The sequence below is a fragment of the Coturnix japonica genome, chromosome 19, assembly GCF_001577835.2.
Source record: "Coturnix japonica isolate 7356 chromosome 19, Coturnix japonica 2.1, whole genome shotgun sequence".
NCBI lineage: Eukaryota > Metazoa > Chordata > Aves > Galliformes > Phasianidae > Coturnix > Coturnix japonica.
In genome coordinates this window covers 5,407,776-5,423,417 of record NC_029534.1, presented here as the reverse complement: position 1 = coordinate 5,423,417, position 15,642 = coordinate 5,407,776, and the positions used below count along the sequence as shown (strand labels likewise).

The 15,642-nt window shown below is 41.5% G+C and overlaps 2 protein-coding genes across 8 annotated transcripts; one reads left to right on the top strand and one right to left on the bottom strand.

Moving 5' to 3' along the window:
* Positions 1-137: 137 nt before the first annotated feature.
* On the bottom strand, positions 138-8,385 carry SHPK (sedoheptulokinase). 3 transcript variants are annotated; one of them, XM_015880385.2, is made up of 7 exons: positions 8,295-8,385; positions 6,003-6,144; positions 3,962-4,160; positions 2,826-2,978; positions 1,725-1,900; positions 1,434-1,634; positions 138-556 (listed from the first exon to the last, which is right to left on the bottom strand). In XM_015880385.2, exons 1-7 carry the CDS (start codon positions 8,319-8,321, stop codon positions 162-164), a joined length of 1,293 nt encoding a protein of 430 aa, XP_015735871.1. In that variant the 5' UTR covers positions 8,322-8,385; the 3' UTR covers positions 138-161. The 3 variants fall into 3 exon arrangements, with proteins under 3 accessions (XP_015735871.1, XP_015735869.1, XP_015735870.1); XM_015880383.2 differs by lacking the exon at positions 8,295-8,385 and adding an exon at positions 7,388-7,782; XM_015880384.2 differs by lacking the exon at positions 8,295-8,385 and adding an exon at positions 7,388-7,778 and having other exon boundaries at positions 3,962-4,145.
* Positions 7,788-15,586, top strand: CTNS (cystinosin, lysosomal cystine transporter). 5 transcript variants are annotated; one of them, XM_015880389.1, is made up of 11 exons: positions 7,788-7,968; positions 8,317-8,426; positions 8,796-8,874; positions 10,031-10,115; positions 10,208-10,311; positions 11,242-11,373; positions 12,364-12,463; positions 12,558-12,677; positions 13,669-13,839; positions 14,215-14,332; positions 14,680-15,586. In XM_015880389.1, the coding sequence occupies exons 2-11, from the start codon at positions 8,327-8,329 to the stop codon at positions 14,808-14,810; spliced, it is 1,140 nt and encodes a 379-aa protein (XP_015735875.1). In that variant the 5' UTR covers positions 7,788-7,968; positions 8,317-8,326; the 3' UTR covers positions 14,811-15,586. The 5 variants fall into 5 exon arrangements, with proteins under 5 accessions (XP_015735875.1, XP_015735879.1, XP_015735878.1 ...); XM_015880393.2 differs by having other exon boundaries at positions 7,830-7,968; positions 8,317-8,390; XM_015880392.1 differs by lacking the exon at positions 7,788-7,968 and adding an exon at positions 8,114-8,134.
* Positions 15,587-15,642: the final 56 nt, after the last annotated feature.

The following is a 15,642-nucleotide window of genomic DNA, read 5'->3' as shown; positions in this document are numbered from 1 at the left end:
TTTTTTTTTCAATGTGATGAGTTAGATGGCAGATTAAATACAACTCCAGAAAAAGCAAGGAACTGAAAGGAAACACCAAGCAGCCAAGAACAAAAATAACAATAATAAAAAATAATAATTAAAAAAAAAGGATGACATTTCAGGCCATTCTAAACAGTAATTTATTTTCTGTGGAACATCACCATGGCAGCCCCCACAGCAGCATCAACATCTTTCCCATAAACCACAGGGAATGGAAGAATCCTTTCCACTTCCTGCCTCAGCACCTCATTCCTGGCAAGAGCACTCCCACTCCCCAGAATTCTCCGCACTCCTGTCTCCATCAGGCGCTGCACTGGCAACATGGAACAGAGGTTTTCAATGACGCCACGACACAAAGCTCTGGTTACGTGGCCCAGAGAGAGCTCAGAGGCAGCGATGCTGGTCACTGAAGCCAACTGCTCAGGAGTGTGTCTCTCTCCAAATATGGTTGGGTGGACTGAGAGATGGCTGTCGTTTTGGCCCAAGGCTGCTTTGATTATCTTCGCATAGATGGCAGACTCCTGAATCTGAAATCCTGCAGATCAGAAACACCATGTTATTACTCTGAAGAGGTTGGTATGTGTTACACATGGAGACTTAAAATGGATATTGAGCTATTTGCTCAGAAAAATGGTGTATACCTTCTTCCTTTGTGACAAAGGTAACTGTTTTTCCAGGATTACAAACTCAGTTCTCTCATGCAAATTTATCCACCAGAAAACCTCTTCTGACTGAAGAAATGGCTGTTTCTAGTAATACACTATCTATCTCTGCCTACACTGTGCAAAGTCACAGAAAACAGCACGTCTTAAAGGCACTAACAGCAGCCTTCACACACAATTCAGCCACTGAAGCTGAATGCTGAGTTCACTTCAAGATCTCACTGAAAGAATGATTTCAGAGCTTATTTCTGTACTGGAGAACCCAGGAGATTAGAAAAAATAGACAACAACAATGAAAACCAGAAAACCACAACCATAAACGCCACATTTAAAGCACTTAGATGATAATATACGGGTTTAAATCTTAAAATCCAGACTGCTCTAAAATATGCATTAAAATCAACAGACAAAAGTCAAGGGACTCCTTTGGACTACAGCCATACAAAAACGTTGGCTGTTCTAGAACTTACTGACCTTTCCTTTTAAAAAACAACTTGCAAAAAACCATACTTTTCTGTTATTAAAACAAAATAAACCCCCAAATCTAGAGGCAATGTGAACACTGAGCCCAAAGATGGCTGTCGAAACACATTCACTATCTTCCAAAAGGAATTCCAAACATCTAGAAAGCATGACCCAGGCACTACATCCTTGCTCCTTACGCGGCATGACAAAGCAGCCCTAAGCTTGTTCCTTTACTTTGCTGATCAACCACAATTTTAAGCCTTAATTACCCTTAAATTAACTTACCTAGCTCTGCTGTCCACTGTGCCACCATGTCCACAAACGTTGCTAGCACATTGCCCCCATTAAGCGATGCTGCCACTGCCAAGTAGTCACCATCAAAGTAAGGAAAGTAAGTGACAGCTGAGGAAGGATCCGGTGTCTCTGGAGGCTGGAAGCCCGAGGGCATCGAGATAGTCAGCTGAGCAGAGGTGCTAATATTGAGAACTAAAGCAAAAAGGAAAAAATTAAAATGTTTTCAGTCCTACTCTGAAAGAGAACAATGAAAAAACTAAGTAAGATACCAAATGATCGTACCTGCATCAGTTCTTTCAGTCAGACATGAGTAAACAGAGCACTGGAAGTCTCCCAGAGCAATTCCTACTTTTGTTCCCTTGGGTATTCCATGCCATGCAGAGATTGTTCTGCCTGCAATACTGCCAGGGTCCCCCACCTCTGGAAGCAAGTGAACAGGAAAGCCAGACTTTTTCAATCTGCAATCAGAACAATATCATTGCAGGAAACAATATAATTGCTGGAATTACGGATGCTTTCATCTGTTCAGAAAGCTCAGTCCTGTGCAGTGTTCCAGTTCAATAGGTTGAGTGAAATAGAAGAGTCTGGAAGAACAAATAGCATTTCTTTACATACAGTGTAATTACCTGAGATGATATAGCAATACCTGTGTAAAAAGTCAGACAGACAAGCAGATCCACAGTCAAGAGACAATCATAAAAATTCAGCTTTAAACTCTTCAACAGAATTCTGAGCTGTCATGCAGTTAGTGGTTCCAAACCAAATCACAAAGAGTTAAGTCCAACAAACTCCTTACCTAAATAAACGGCAAGGCACACTAATCTGCTACAGCAAAAACAGGAGGTTAGTGTAAGTTCAGCATGCCAAATCCAAGTTTCTGACACTCTTCCAAGGTATTAGACGCTAATTTACCTTCATGAGAAGATCTTGGAATCCTGGCCTAACCTATGCCCTTAAATACACAGTTAAATAAATCCCGTTTCTTTCAAGACATCCGGTAGCCTAGAAAATTGAAAGCATTATCACTAATCAATCTCAACAGTTACAAGAGAGCTCAGTTGAAAAGAAGTAAACAGTATTAACAGCGTTTTATTATCACATCCTTAGATGCAGCATTCCCATCCCATCCCACCACAACAGAAAGAGAGAACAACTCTAATAAGCCTCCCAGCTATGCTGTCTTAGATATTTCGAAAAACACAATGCCAGATTTTACATAACTCAGACATATATAACTTCCAAAACCCAACAGCACAAGCCACACCGCAACTAAGAACAACTTTGAATCACTCTACTTGTAACACATTCATACTTAGGGCCCAAAATGGCATTCACTTTGCCTGACACAAGGCATAAAACCCACCGAATGGCCTTAGCACTTACATGTCAGTATTCCAGCTTTTGTTTCTGGAATTAAAATATCCCCAGCTGGCAGCATTCTGGACAGACATGAGTGGCTTCTTCAAGTCACACAACATGGCAACCACATAATCATGGATAGTACCAGCTGCATCGTAAGACTTCAGAAAGTCTGGACTTTTAAACAAAATGTTTTAAAAAGAAAATCAGCAAAGGAAGATTTTAGACATTGGAAGCAAGGTTATGTTCAGTACTACAGGGAACTTCATAAAAAATAAAAATATATAAGGAGGTTAATGATTACTTGTACAAAAATGTCACATTCCAAAGCATTTGAGAAAAATAAGTAAATTCCTGTAGTATAACATTTATACAAACGGTTGTGTACCAAGTAGAGAAACAGAACAGCAACAAATCAAAGACATTGGGCTAGTGAGTTGCACAGCTCTAAAGCAAAATCACATCACATTCCAGGTGTCTACTAAACATACTGACTGTAAACAACATCTAATAGGTTTGCCTCTGTTTATTTAGCCTCAACTTATGGATGAGGAAGACATCATCTCTGAGAAACGTAGCATCCTGCAGATGAAACTGAAGATCAAATCCTTCTGCTGCAATGTCGTAACTGAAAAACTGCATCCTCTGCAAAAATGCCACAACAAAGCAGAGCATCAGTAACAGCTCATAAGAATCTTGGTGTCTAAAGAAGGGAGGAACTGAAATTAATTTAGGGATTGTTTCTTTAACATCTGGCAGCAACCAGCCAAAGCACCTCTGTTACTGTTTTAGGCATGTTTGTACTTTCCATGATCTGCACAAGCCAAAGTTAAGGCGTTCAAGCTATTTTAGCAGACCTTCTTTGAGCAGTAGGCTGGACTATAATTATTCTATTTCTATGTAGTCAAAATATTTTCCTTTTATTAAAAAGACGTGCAGTATTTTTAATGAGGTCAGAGAGACCTGCATGCTCAGTTGCACAGTTTATATTAAAAACTGCCATTATAAATACTCTCTGACTACCTATTATTATGATTACGAGCCCCTGAGCTCATAGTTGTACTAACACGCTACAGGGATACTAATTGTCACATAAATTCAAGACGAGAAACCATAAGTGAAACAGGCTGACACAGCTACCCTTCTGAGAAACAATATACCTTTTCTTCAAATACCAGTAGATGGTGGCACACCCAAATCCTGTAGCCAAGCTGATATGTGACTGTGGCAGAGGAAGTGAAGAGAGGAAGGCAGGACTGCAGCGGCCATCTTGCCAAGTAACGAGATGACTGACTTTGTCCGGCTCAAAGACAGGGCCAGTAGCACCCTCTGTCCACTTGCAACCTGAAACAACAGCATCTGAGAGATCCAGTAATTACCAGCCACGCACTCTCTGCCTGGCGTTCTTTACTTCTGGATGCTCTGAGTTGGTCAAATATAATGGAAAAAAGAGCAGAAACAGAGCCAACAGTGATTATAATCAAATTAGTTGGTAGAAAAGGATTTAACTCGGTTTTATCAGTCCAGCACTTCTTTAGTTTTCAACAGAGACCACTACACCTTTTGTTAAGCTGTCAGATGTTTCTATGCAAAGGCATCAGTTAAATTATGGCAACTTCTCGCTGCTGCACAGAGCCTTCTCAGCAATGTCTGCATTGGTTCCTGCTTCCCAATAGCACTCCTAAGGCAGATTACAGACACTTCAGAGCAGCAAACCAAGCAGAGGCTGAGCTCCAGCACTTGCCTGTAATGTTTGCACATAGTACACTCCACAGCACAGCTTCAGCCTCTGCCAGCTACTGCTCTCCCAGTTAATGCTGGGCCACAATGTAGGGACAGGACAAGCCATGTGCTGACTTCAATTGGTCCTGTAAGCAAGGCAGGGTTTCGGTTGTGTTGTTGGAGGTGTGGCAGGAGGCTTTCAAGCTGTGCTGTGCCACTTTTCCTACAGGTCACAGAAGAGACCTGGCTGCTTAACTGACTAGAAAAATATGACTGAAAAAGTGACTTAGGGCTTTGAATGTACACACACACACAGTAAAAAGCAGCAATGAAAGCTGGGAAGTACTACAAGAAACACAACAAGCAAATGGATGCCTTTTCTTGCTGCCTTAATTCCCTGTTCTATCAAATCCGTTTGAAACAATTTTCAAAATGCCCAGTCCTAAATGGATTCAAAGAAATATTATTAACCATAAATCTAACCCTAAAGGATGCTATTAAAAATCTAATTTGTACCCCAAAGTGCATGAATTCACTTAGTCTACTCAAACAAATGAGAGCAAACATCCTCTTTCACAAGATAGAAATGAAACAGAAGTAGCATGTGGCTTTAGGAAATAAAATATTAACTAATATCACATAAACATCTGTGTCTATCACAAACCCAGGAGGTTCTGTTATACAGCCCTGGGGACAGCTGGAAAGCAAGCAACAGCTCCTTCAATCCATCAGCCTTTGGATTTTTTTTCTTTGCAATCATTTTAGTATTTAAAGTAAAACTGCAACCAGTAATGAATAGCACTGTGTCTCTTTAAGCAATTAAAACTCTGACAACTTTTGATAGGCACTTTTGGAAAATTTCTTCTGCAATTTACAATAAATCTTCGCTTATCTCCTCACTACTGATTTTCAGTTTTTCTTTTATTGCGCTTCCAAGCAGCATTTCAAATTAGCACAGCAATATTCCCTGTTGAATAGCTATTGCGATGTGTATTCTAACATTAAGACCAAGTAGAGCTTGTTTTCCAAGGCATACACAGGACTGTTAATACTGCTTCTGCAGAATCACTGAGAAGCACTGAGGTACTGAACAAGTAGGTAAGTGTTGCTCTTTTTAATGCCATTCACCTCATAAAAAGGTAATTCACGTGGTCCAGAAGTTCTTTCAAACAGCAGCAGATAACACAGGTATCATATGATGGACAAACAATTAACAATTCACATACAGGTATTTCCTCCTTCACATTTATAACTGCACTCACTCTGCAGGGATCTCACAAGACTAAACCCTCCAAACAGTCTGTGTAAACAACATGGTTATTTATAGTCAGTAGCTGAAATGACAGTAATTAAAACAAATTCCCCATAGAAGAAGATGAAGGTGAACATGCAGCAGTCTCCTACAGATCACTTCAGTGCTCAACATTTGTTTTCTGCAACATAATACGCTACACAGGAATGCCAAAAAATTAATGTTACCTTGATCTCTTTTCCAAAATACAATCCCGTGCATTTGCCCTGAAATGCCAATGTGACTGACTCTTTGAAGCTGCTGCTGAGGGAGAGCAGCAAGGCATTCATTCAGGGCTCTTATTATCCTCCGGCTGTCCTGCTCCATTCCCTGTAATCATGAAACATTATCCTGAGCATGAAGCCATTAGGACTCACTCAGTGTATTTATTAAACAAGGCTACTCTAGTCAGAAGCAAGGAACAGAATTCATTTAGCTTAATAGCATGCATTAGAATAATATTCACTACTAAATTGAAAGAAAGGATACAAAATAAACCACAAAACCCCGAAACCAATAGTAGTGAGTTGAGAATGAGATAACAACATCTTGCACTGCAGGCCAAATAATTCTTAATTTCTTAAGACACAATACTCAAATTTACCTTTTTAAAAAGAAAAAGAAGTCATGCTTTTGAAGACTTAAGATTACTTTGGTAGACCAGAATGAAGATTACAAGCCAAAGTATTTAAATATAGCCTACTTATAGATATACAGATGTGCATTCTTGGATGCATATAAGCTTATAGCTGTGTAAACATGGGTGTAGGTAGAAAGGTTGGCCTGTTTGGTGCCTCTACTTAGAAATGAGTCCTTGGAAGCACAGCACTAGCCCAGAAAATGCTGATACTTCATGTTTGTGATCTTGATTCATACTTTATTTGATTGACCAACACAATGGAACTAAAGACCTTTAACAGGTGTATGTGCTCCTGGTTATTTCCACTGGGAATTTCCAGTTAGGATTCCATCTCACACTAAAGTGCAAAATACCCTCCCACTTGGCAAATACTTCTTGTTTGCTGACTCACAGCATAAAAGACAAGGTGATGGTTCACAGGAGAACAGGTTTAGATTGCTTTGTGACACCTGAGACTACAGCAAAAAGCAGAAGCAGACTTTCTGCAGGCCTGCAGTGTCTCTGAAGTGAACATTGAGCTTGGGCTACTATCTCAGACATGTGGGAGGCTCAAGCAGAGGCAATTCATTTGCCTCTATGGTGCCACTTAAGCAGCTGCCTCCACTTTGAACAAAAAGAGGGAATAAATTCTTGTAGAATTACTATTCACACAGACTCTACTATTCTTATTGTAACCTGACCATTTCAGTACTTAACCAGAAGTTTGTGTTTCCCTTAAAATAGCTTTGCTTTGCTTACTTGTAGAGCAAGCAAACAGCACTTTAATTCTAATTCCAGATACCCAGAAACACGTAGCAAGCATCTCTATCACTCCAGGCACAAAAATGATAATAAAAAAATCCAAGAAAGCCATCAGATTCCCCATAAGCCAGCAACACAACCCAGCCAATACAAGGCAGCCATCCTGGAACCACCAGCACTTCCAACCCTTACCTGCAGCCCAGCTTCCACACTGCTGGTGTAAGCCTGGGTCTCCCTGGAGCAGCTCTCTGCCACCACAAGCCCTTGTTCTGTCCTTAACACCAGGGCAACCTTCACAGAGGTTGTACCCAGGTCTATGCCCAGCACACAGGCAGAATCAGGCCCACCCTCCATGGCTGCTGGCAGACAGACAGCCTTCACTTTGCCCACCACACAGCAGCCTACACAGCTAAGGGAACGGCCTGGACTCTGCCCTCAAGACTCCGGCCGAGCATGTCTCTCCCTCACAGCGCATGGGTGCTACCTCCATCTTGAATATGGCAAAACACCCCTTTCCCCAGCCCTGCCGAGCGCCCTACGCATCATTAAAGCGCAGCTCCACCTCACAGCCCGAACTTCAAACCCTTCAACTCCCCCCCGCAGCCCGGAGCCCACAGCGCTCGGATGCGCCCAAGATGGCGCCCGCGAGCTGCTACAGCGGGACACCGCGCGACGGGGCGTGAGGCGAGGAGGAGACAGGCGGCCACCTCACGTGAGGAGCTGAAAAGGGAAGAGCCGGGCTGTGTGGGACGGAGCTGAGCTGCTAGAACGAGGTAGGCGCCCTTTTCAGGGTATTAATACACCATAAGGAGTGGGATGGCTCCGCTTCACCGTGCCCCTAAGGGGAGGAGAAAGGGGACTACAAGTCCCAGTGTGCGCTGCGGGGCTGTGGTGGCTGCTGAGATTTGTAGTTCCGGGGCTGTGGTCCCTCAGGGGGCGGTGGGTGAGAAGGGGGAGGAGGGTAAAGGCTGGTGGGGATTGAGACAGAGCTGTGGGGAGATGGGGATGGACAGGGTTAGCGCCTTTTGGGGATGTTTTAGAGCTGTGAATGGGTTGGTGCCCTCCCAAAGTTTGTGGGGTCTGAGAAAAGCCTACTCACTGGGTTTATTTTTCCCCTGCAGTTCATCCACCATGAGGATGGGACGCCTCTTCCCTCCTGTGCTGCTCCTCACGCTTGTGTTGCTGAGATCTGGCGGTCAGTGCTCGGTCATCACCGCTCCAACCCAGGGAGGTGGGTGAGGGGGCTCCAAGGCATCCCCCACCTCACACAACAGGGGAGACATCACCTCCATCAGCTCCCATTGAACATCTGGGCACCTCATGCACATCAAGCAGTAATTTTAAACTAAATTTTAAGCACTATAACCACCAAGTTACTGTGATCACATCACAGTGTCTGTTTAAAGTGCCCTGTTGCTTCCTCTTGTAGTGAACTTTTACTGCAAATCAAATATTTAGATTGCTTCCTCGTGATGTGTTTGACAGTTATTTAGTTCCCCTTTTAAGTTCTTTAGTCTCCTTGAAGTACTGATTTATTTATTCACTTATTCTAACATCACCCTGCAAATAGTAATGGACAAATTTCTTTTCCCCCCCTCAGGTGGAGTCACTGTACTCTCTGTCCCCGAGGTGGTTTTGTTAGAAAATGGCAGTTCAACAAACGTCACGATATCTCTGAGGTAAAATGATGAATGGAAACTTTGTTTTGTAGTTGTTTTTTCTTGAAGAAACTGGGCACCATCTACATAAACTTCCCTACAGAATTGGTTAACTGTGCTTAGAGAACCTGATGCGTGTGTGACTGGCCACTTCTAGACCATGAGTTCACTAGGTATCACTTTGGACCAAAATAGAGCCACAGCATCTGAAATGGCCGTATATAGTTGGTCTCTGGCAATGTCCTTTACCATTTGTATGGAAAATTGAGCAGAAGGTATTTCATACTGTCTACCTTGTATTAGCTGATCAGAACGCCTTTCATATGTGAACATACAGCTCTTCCACTTCTTAAAGCTGAAGAGAAAGTTACATTCACTAGAAAGACCACAAAATTTCACCAAGAAACAGAACTTGCTGTTTTTAGCAAAGAAACTCAGTTACTTCAGATTAGGGACTGAAGCAGCCTCACTGTTCAATACAACACATTTTCTAGCTGTGTTTTTGCTATCTTGGGCCTTTCCCAGGATAAAGGATAAACAGGAAAAGAATGTTAAATGCTTACACTTAAAGATTCCAAAGGGCAGAGATGTATGTGAAGGGAATAGCCAGATAATAATGTAGTAAGTGCAATGAAGAGGAAAACAGCAAATCATGGGTGTGATAGTGTAGAACTCTTATTTCTGCAAAGATGTATGTAGCAATTTTGTTCACAGACAGCTACAGGTGTTTGAACCTTATGATACTGCATGTACTGCTATACAGTAAGACCTGGACAAATGCTTGGAAGAGTTCTTGTGTGAAGCTGTTCAGGACTTTTATATCACTACTGTAATTTCTACTTATTATTACCTCAATACTGTCTATCCTTTGTGCCTCTCATAGTCCCCAAAATCCTACCCCTTCAGGTAATGGCTTTGTTGTGCCGTTTGTATGGAACAGAGACCAAATGTGGCCATGTAACTGTTCAGTGCCTGTCATTAGTTCAGATAAAAAAAATCAGTACAGTGCTTACTGATATGGTGTTGCTGTTATTTTAAGTACTAAGTAGGTACTGCTACATACAGGTTGTTTGCTGTGCTCATTGCAGCTCTGAGGAATTAGCAGTTGCAAAGGTTGTTTCAGGGCTGTGAAATTGAACTCAGGCACCATTCTAACTTAACTCTTCCATCTTTACAGGGCTCCACTAAATGAGACATTAATGATAACTCTTAATATCACACACTCGTCAAAACACAGCACCATTGTTGAGCTACCAGATGAAGTAAGTGATAGAATAGACTTCTGACTCTATGCAAAAGCCTGTAGCTGACATGGTGCAACTTTCCTCATTCTTTCCTCCACTTTGCCTTGCAGGTTCAGCTGCCTGCAGGTCACACTAAGGCAGACTTTCAAGCAAAAGCAGATGATGTTGGACAAGTAACAGTGTATCTTTATACCAATAATTCCAACTTAACTGGGTGAGAAACTGGTTTTTAGTTCTGCTTAATATATTGCATTGTAGAAACTGGACTTCACAGAACTCCCTCCCTGTAGCTAATTGGACATTGATAATATATAGTTGTGAAGATGTAGTGACCTTCCAGCAACTCTCAAGGTAGCCAGATAACTATGAGGAGTGGTAATAATGATATTTTAGACTTATACCAAGGTGACTGTGAGCTCTTATACCTTCTTAGTCTGCTTTTAATAACCTATCCCCAAAGTCTCTAAAATACATGTTCTGATACAGAAAACATTTGTCAGTGTTTAGCAGGAAACTGTGCAGAGCTTGTTCTGGAGAGCTAATGCTGTATAGCCACATAATCATCAGGAGGTGCAGGTGTTCTGCTCCCTGGTTAGGGGAGCCCTCTGTTCACATATTCCAGTCCTCTCTACAAGGAACACAGTCTAGCAAAAGGGAGAAAACATTCTAATTCCACATTGCCCAGATGCTACTTATCAACAGGATACTCCTGTGTTGGTTCCTCATTTTACTTCTCCTTTTAAGACTTGCAATAAAAGCAGAGGTAGCCACATTTGCGAAGTGATCAACAGGCCAGACATGATCATGGGGCTTTGCTGGCAGAGCATAAAAATTGAAACTGCTCTTGCATAATAGACCTTGTGCTTAGACTGTGGAAACCATACGCACAACATGACCTTTTTGAAGATTTATATGTAGAACAGAAAGAGTGGAAGAGAAAGGAAAGGATAGGTTGAGGATAGGAATGGGAAGTACCTAAATATAACAGGAGCAATAAAGAAAGGGAGAAACCAGTGGAAGCCAGCTCTAAGTCTTTGTTTTGTCTCAGTGCCTGGACTCTACTTGCTTTTCCTCTATGAGCAGAGCAAGTCAAAAGACCATGAATGAGCAGACAGATTAACTATTTGCTTGTACTATCCTTCAGACCAAGGATTCAATTTCAAGTGATTCATAGCATCATAGTGAAATATGCTGATGAGGTGATTGGATGGATCTATTTCCTTGCTTGGTCTATCTCCTTCTATCCTCAACTGTTTGAGAACTGGCGACGAAAAAGGTAAGATGTGTTTGCAGGTCCCTTAAGCACTTCTGAAAATCAAGTTCATAGGTTCAGAGACAGTCTTTGTTCTTGGGATTAACACATGAAAAAACTGAGACAGAAGAAAAGAAGAATAAAGATTGGGCCTAAGTTTATGCAGCACCAGTGAGCTTTTACACGTGTAGATCAGGAGAAACTAATTCTGAAGTTTGCCATCCAGTATTAACTCCTGATAGAGGATGGCTTCCATATTTCCTGTGATGTCACGTTGTACATATCATCTGGCCAAGTCACTTGTGCTGACGTGCTTAAACTTTACTTCCCTTGTGAGCTGCTTGCAGCAATTTGTAGAGTTATCATTAGATTAACTCCCTTTTAAACAAAAAGGCTGCAAGTAGGAAAACTATAGTGTGAAAACTGAAGCAGTAACTTTGGCAAAGATGCACTGCTGCTTTTGTGAGTTGAGACTCTGTAAGGTGGAATGATACAAAGATAGTAACTGATATTCAGAAGGTTATTTATAAGAATAAATAAACCAATACTCACCAATATGGATGCCTTCACTGGGAAATGCTGAGGCAATCTCCACCAGGAAATGATCTTCAAGAGATGCTGCCTTAGTGGTGGTCAGCCCTTAAATGAGGTCTAGAGGAGGTGGAGTCAGTCAGCTAAATTACTCTCACCTGTGCTCCCACAGTTGACCCAACACTTACCTCAGCTGATTAATCAGAGGTTCAGGCTGTGATTACCAATTTCTCATACAGACTGGCATGATTTTTATCAGGCTAGCTGAGCTCAAGAAGAGGTAAAATTAGACAGTAACAAGCTTGGCAGTGAGAGCAGTTGTAAATGCCAGTGAACTTCACCTTACTACTCAATGAACTCAGCATCATGTTGTCACAACACCTGCAGCTTTGGCTTTCAACAAAAATAATTGCCTATATTATGTATCCCTATTCTAGGGATAAGTAATCCCTTAAGTTTAATTGTATTCTTCTCCTTCTCTAGTGTTGTTGGACTAAGCTTGGACTATATAGCACTAAACCTTACTGGCTTCATAGCATACAGTGTGTTTAACGTTGGACTCTTCTGGATTCCCTTAATTAAGGTCATTATTATTTTCTTTACTGTTTTTTAGGAGTGTAGGTATCTATATAAGAGACTTATGACACTTAGCTGGTTTTGGTTTCTCTTACACTTAGGAAGAATTCTTGCACAGTTACCCCAGTGGATTGAACCCCGTGGCTATCAATGATGTTTTCTTCAGTCTCCATGCAGTAGCACTAACACTCCTCACCATAATCCAGTGCTGTATTTATGAGGTAAGACTCAACGCTGTACTGCTCAGGTAGCTCTGGCAGCGCTCCCTCTGCTGGACTCACTCTATACAGCCTACTCCAAAGCCATCTGTCTTCCCTCCCCTTCAGTGGCCTTCACAGTCCAGCAGCCTTATCATTTTCGAGCCAGTAGCCACTCCTGCAAGCTTTGCTACTTCAGCCTCATGAACATTCTAAGCTTACAAGTTAACTCTTTAAAGACCCAAAATAACTAAGGCAAATAGGCAAGTTATAAAGTTTCTACATCAGCCTCTAGCCAGCACATAGACCATAATTTTACACAGTACAAATACTCACGCATGTTTTGATTCCTCACCTTTCAAAGCATTCTTTGCACTAGAAGATCTCCTACAATTGGATAGGCAAATCAGCTTAACTTCCCTCAACTCCACCTAAAATAGCTGCAGAGGCCCATTTATAATTATCACCCACTTCTCAGGTGAGACTGATCACTAACAGTTGGTCATCATAAAAGCTGTGATCTGAACAGGTGATTTGTTTTACTTAGTAACTGTTTCTGATTGTAGGTGCTTCCTCTGTTGATGCTAAACCTGAAACTCTATCAGCATGTTTATCACCATTGTTGAAAACAATATCATTTTCTAATACAGAATGGGGAGACAGCAACTCTTTTACTGCAGTGTTTAGCGGCCTCTTGCATACACAGGAACAGTTGGTATCATCAGATTAAATACAAGAGGTGTGGCACTGAATCAGAGGCATCATAAATCTTCAAAAATACTGCAGCAACATGTCTCTACTTTCTTATGAACAATAGCATTCTGAATAATGCTTTTGAATATTGCATGTAAGCTTCTGCAAACCTACAGCTGATTGCTTAGAATTCCCTTGTGGTATGAGCCTTACTGAGTTTTGAACTGTAACCTTCTGTAGTACTGAGCTTGTTTCCTATCTAACAAGTTGCTGGGAATGTACGACCAAGGGCAGTCTAAGTATATCTGCATTTCTCTTTCAGCGGGCAGGTCAGAAAGTATCCAAAACTGTTGTTGGACTACTGGCACTTGCATGGATTTTTACATTTACAACATTGTTTCTTGCTGCAGCTGAGGAGATGACATGGCTACAGTTCTTATTCTGCTTCTCTTACATTAAGTTAGCAGTCACACTGATAAAATATTTTCCACAGGTAAGCCTGACCTTTCCTGGTTTATGTTAGGGTGATAGAAACATAAGTCTAAAGCACATGTTCTTGAAAGCCAGAACTAAATGAGCAATTGTTTTTTGGCCTTCTAATGAGAAAATAATGTAAAGCTCCTACATAGTGTATGTCATAAATGCTCACTATTTTGTTGGGATTGCCCAGGGCCCAGCTACTAAAAAACCCAAAGTTACCTTAGTTGTGAACTTTCTTGCCAGCTAGGAACATCTTTACCTTATTTGAAGATTGGAATAAGATTTCCTCTAACACAATACCACAGCAGAGTCCTGTGTTGTCTTAGTCTTGGCTGGGTGCTGAAACAAACAGGTAATGGGCGCACTGAACTTCTTGTTACACATTCAGGCATACATGAATTTCCGCCGGAAGAGTACAGAGGGATGGAGCATTGGAAACGTATTATTAGATTTCATCGGTGGAAGCTTTAGCCTTCTGCAGATGTTTTTGCAGTCATACAACAATGGTAAGGCTGAATCTCTGCTGCTGGGGCCTCTTTCTGTGGGGTGGCAGAAACTTGCTACAGAGCAAACAAAAACCTACAGGGTTTTATCTTGGGAGACTGTGCTGTGGTAGCTGTCCTTGTACTAAGAATGTTTCTATTGCTGGAAGATAGAAAATAATGTAGCTATTTTGAAGAAACAACAGGAAGAGTATTTGTTTTGTACCAACTGTCTATTAGTCAGTCTTCAAGTACTGAAGTAATGTAGGTAATAAACGTGAAGTTCTCTAATTCGTATGGTGTGGTCTTGCAGTCTTGAGATGGCACTAACTCATCAAGTTAATCTTAACCTCTAATCTTGTGTTTGACAGACGAGTGGAAATTAATCTTTGGAGATCCAACCAAGTTTGGCCTGGGTGTCTTCTCCATCATCTTTGATATTGTTTTTATGGTACAGCACTACTGCCTTTATAGGAGACGGGGCTATGAACCTTGTGAATAACATCTCTGAAGATTAAAAACTTTAAACTGAACTTGCCCCTTCCTGGCCAAGGGATTTGAAGATGCCTATTACCACTTATCAGAAATACTGATTCTGATCTGTTTATACTCTAATCTGCCCTGGTTTGGAATACAGGCTGCCTTGAAAAATACCTTAAAGGATATCAAGCTATTTAGCCTCCATTTGCAGATGGAAGACTCACGGCTGTGGAAGCTGCAAAGCCAGCTTTAGCTTGAGCTGTCCAAGCAGCACATGGATCTTCTCAACTAACAGGAAAGAAACCAAAACTGCATTTTTTCCAATTGTGCACCACTCCCAAAGTTTTGGCTTCCAAAAATCTGAGATCATATTAAAGTAACCACTGAATATCTTAAGAACCAAAGGAGGTCTGTGGATTTAAGTTCTGCTGTTGCTGACTCTTCACAGACCAAACCACAGTAGAACACCACTCAGAGTGGCTGGCAGCAGCAGTAGTGGTGGTAACTGAAGGAGTAATGAAGTTGGTAGGGGGAAAAAGAAAATACAACTACAGATGTTACGACTTTTTCACTAGGAAGAAGAAAAAAAAGCACTGAGGATAATAAGAAACTGTATTCTTAGTTCACTTAAGCCTCTTTCAAAGGTGCTAAGACAAGTGCACTAACACAACTTTACTTGGTTCCACTGACACGTCTTGAACTCTAAACTGTGGATGGTAATGGATTAGACTGTCAAAGGTGTTGTTTTGAAGTGGATCGTGTTAATTAACAGCCCGCTAATTAAAGGTCTTAAACACATTTTTGTTCCTGTGCAACTTTCTGCAACATGTTGTGCGTTCTAGGAAGAAATTGCT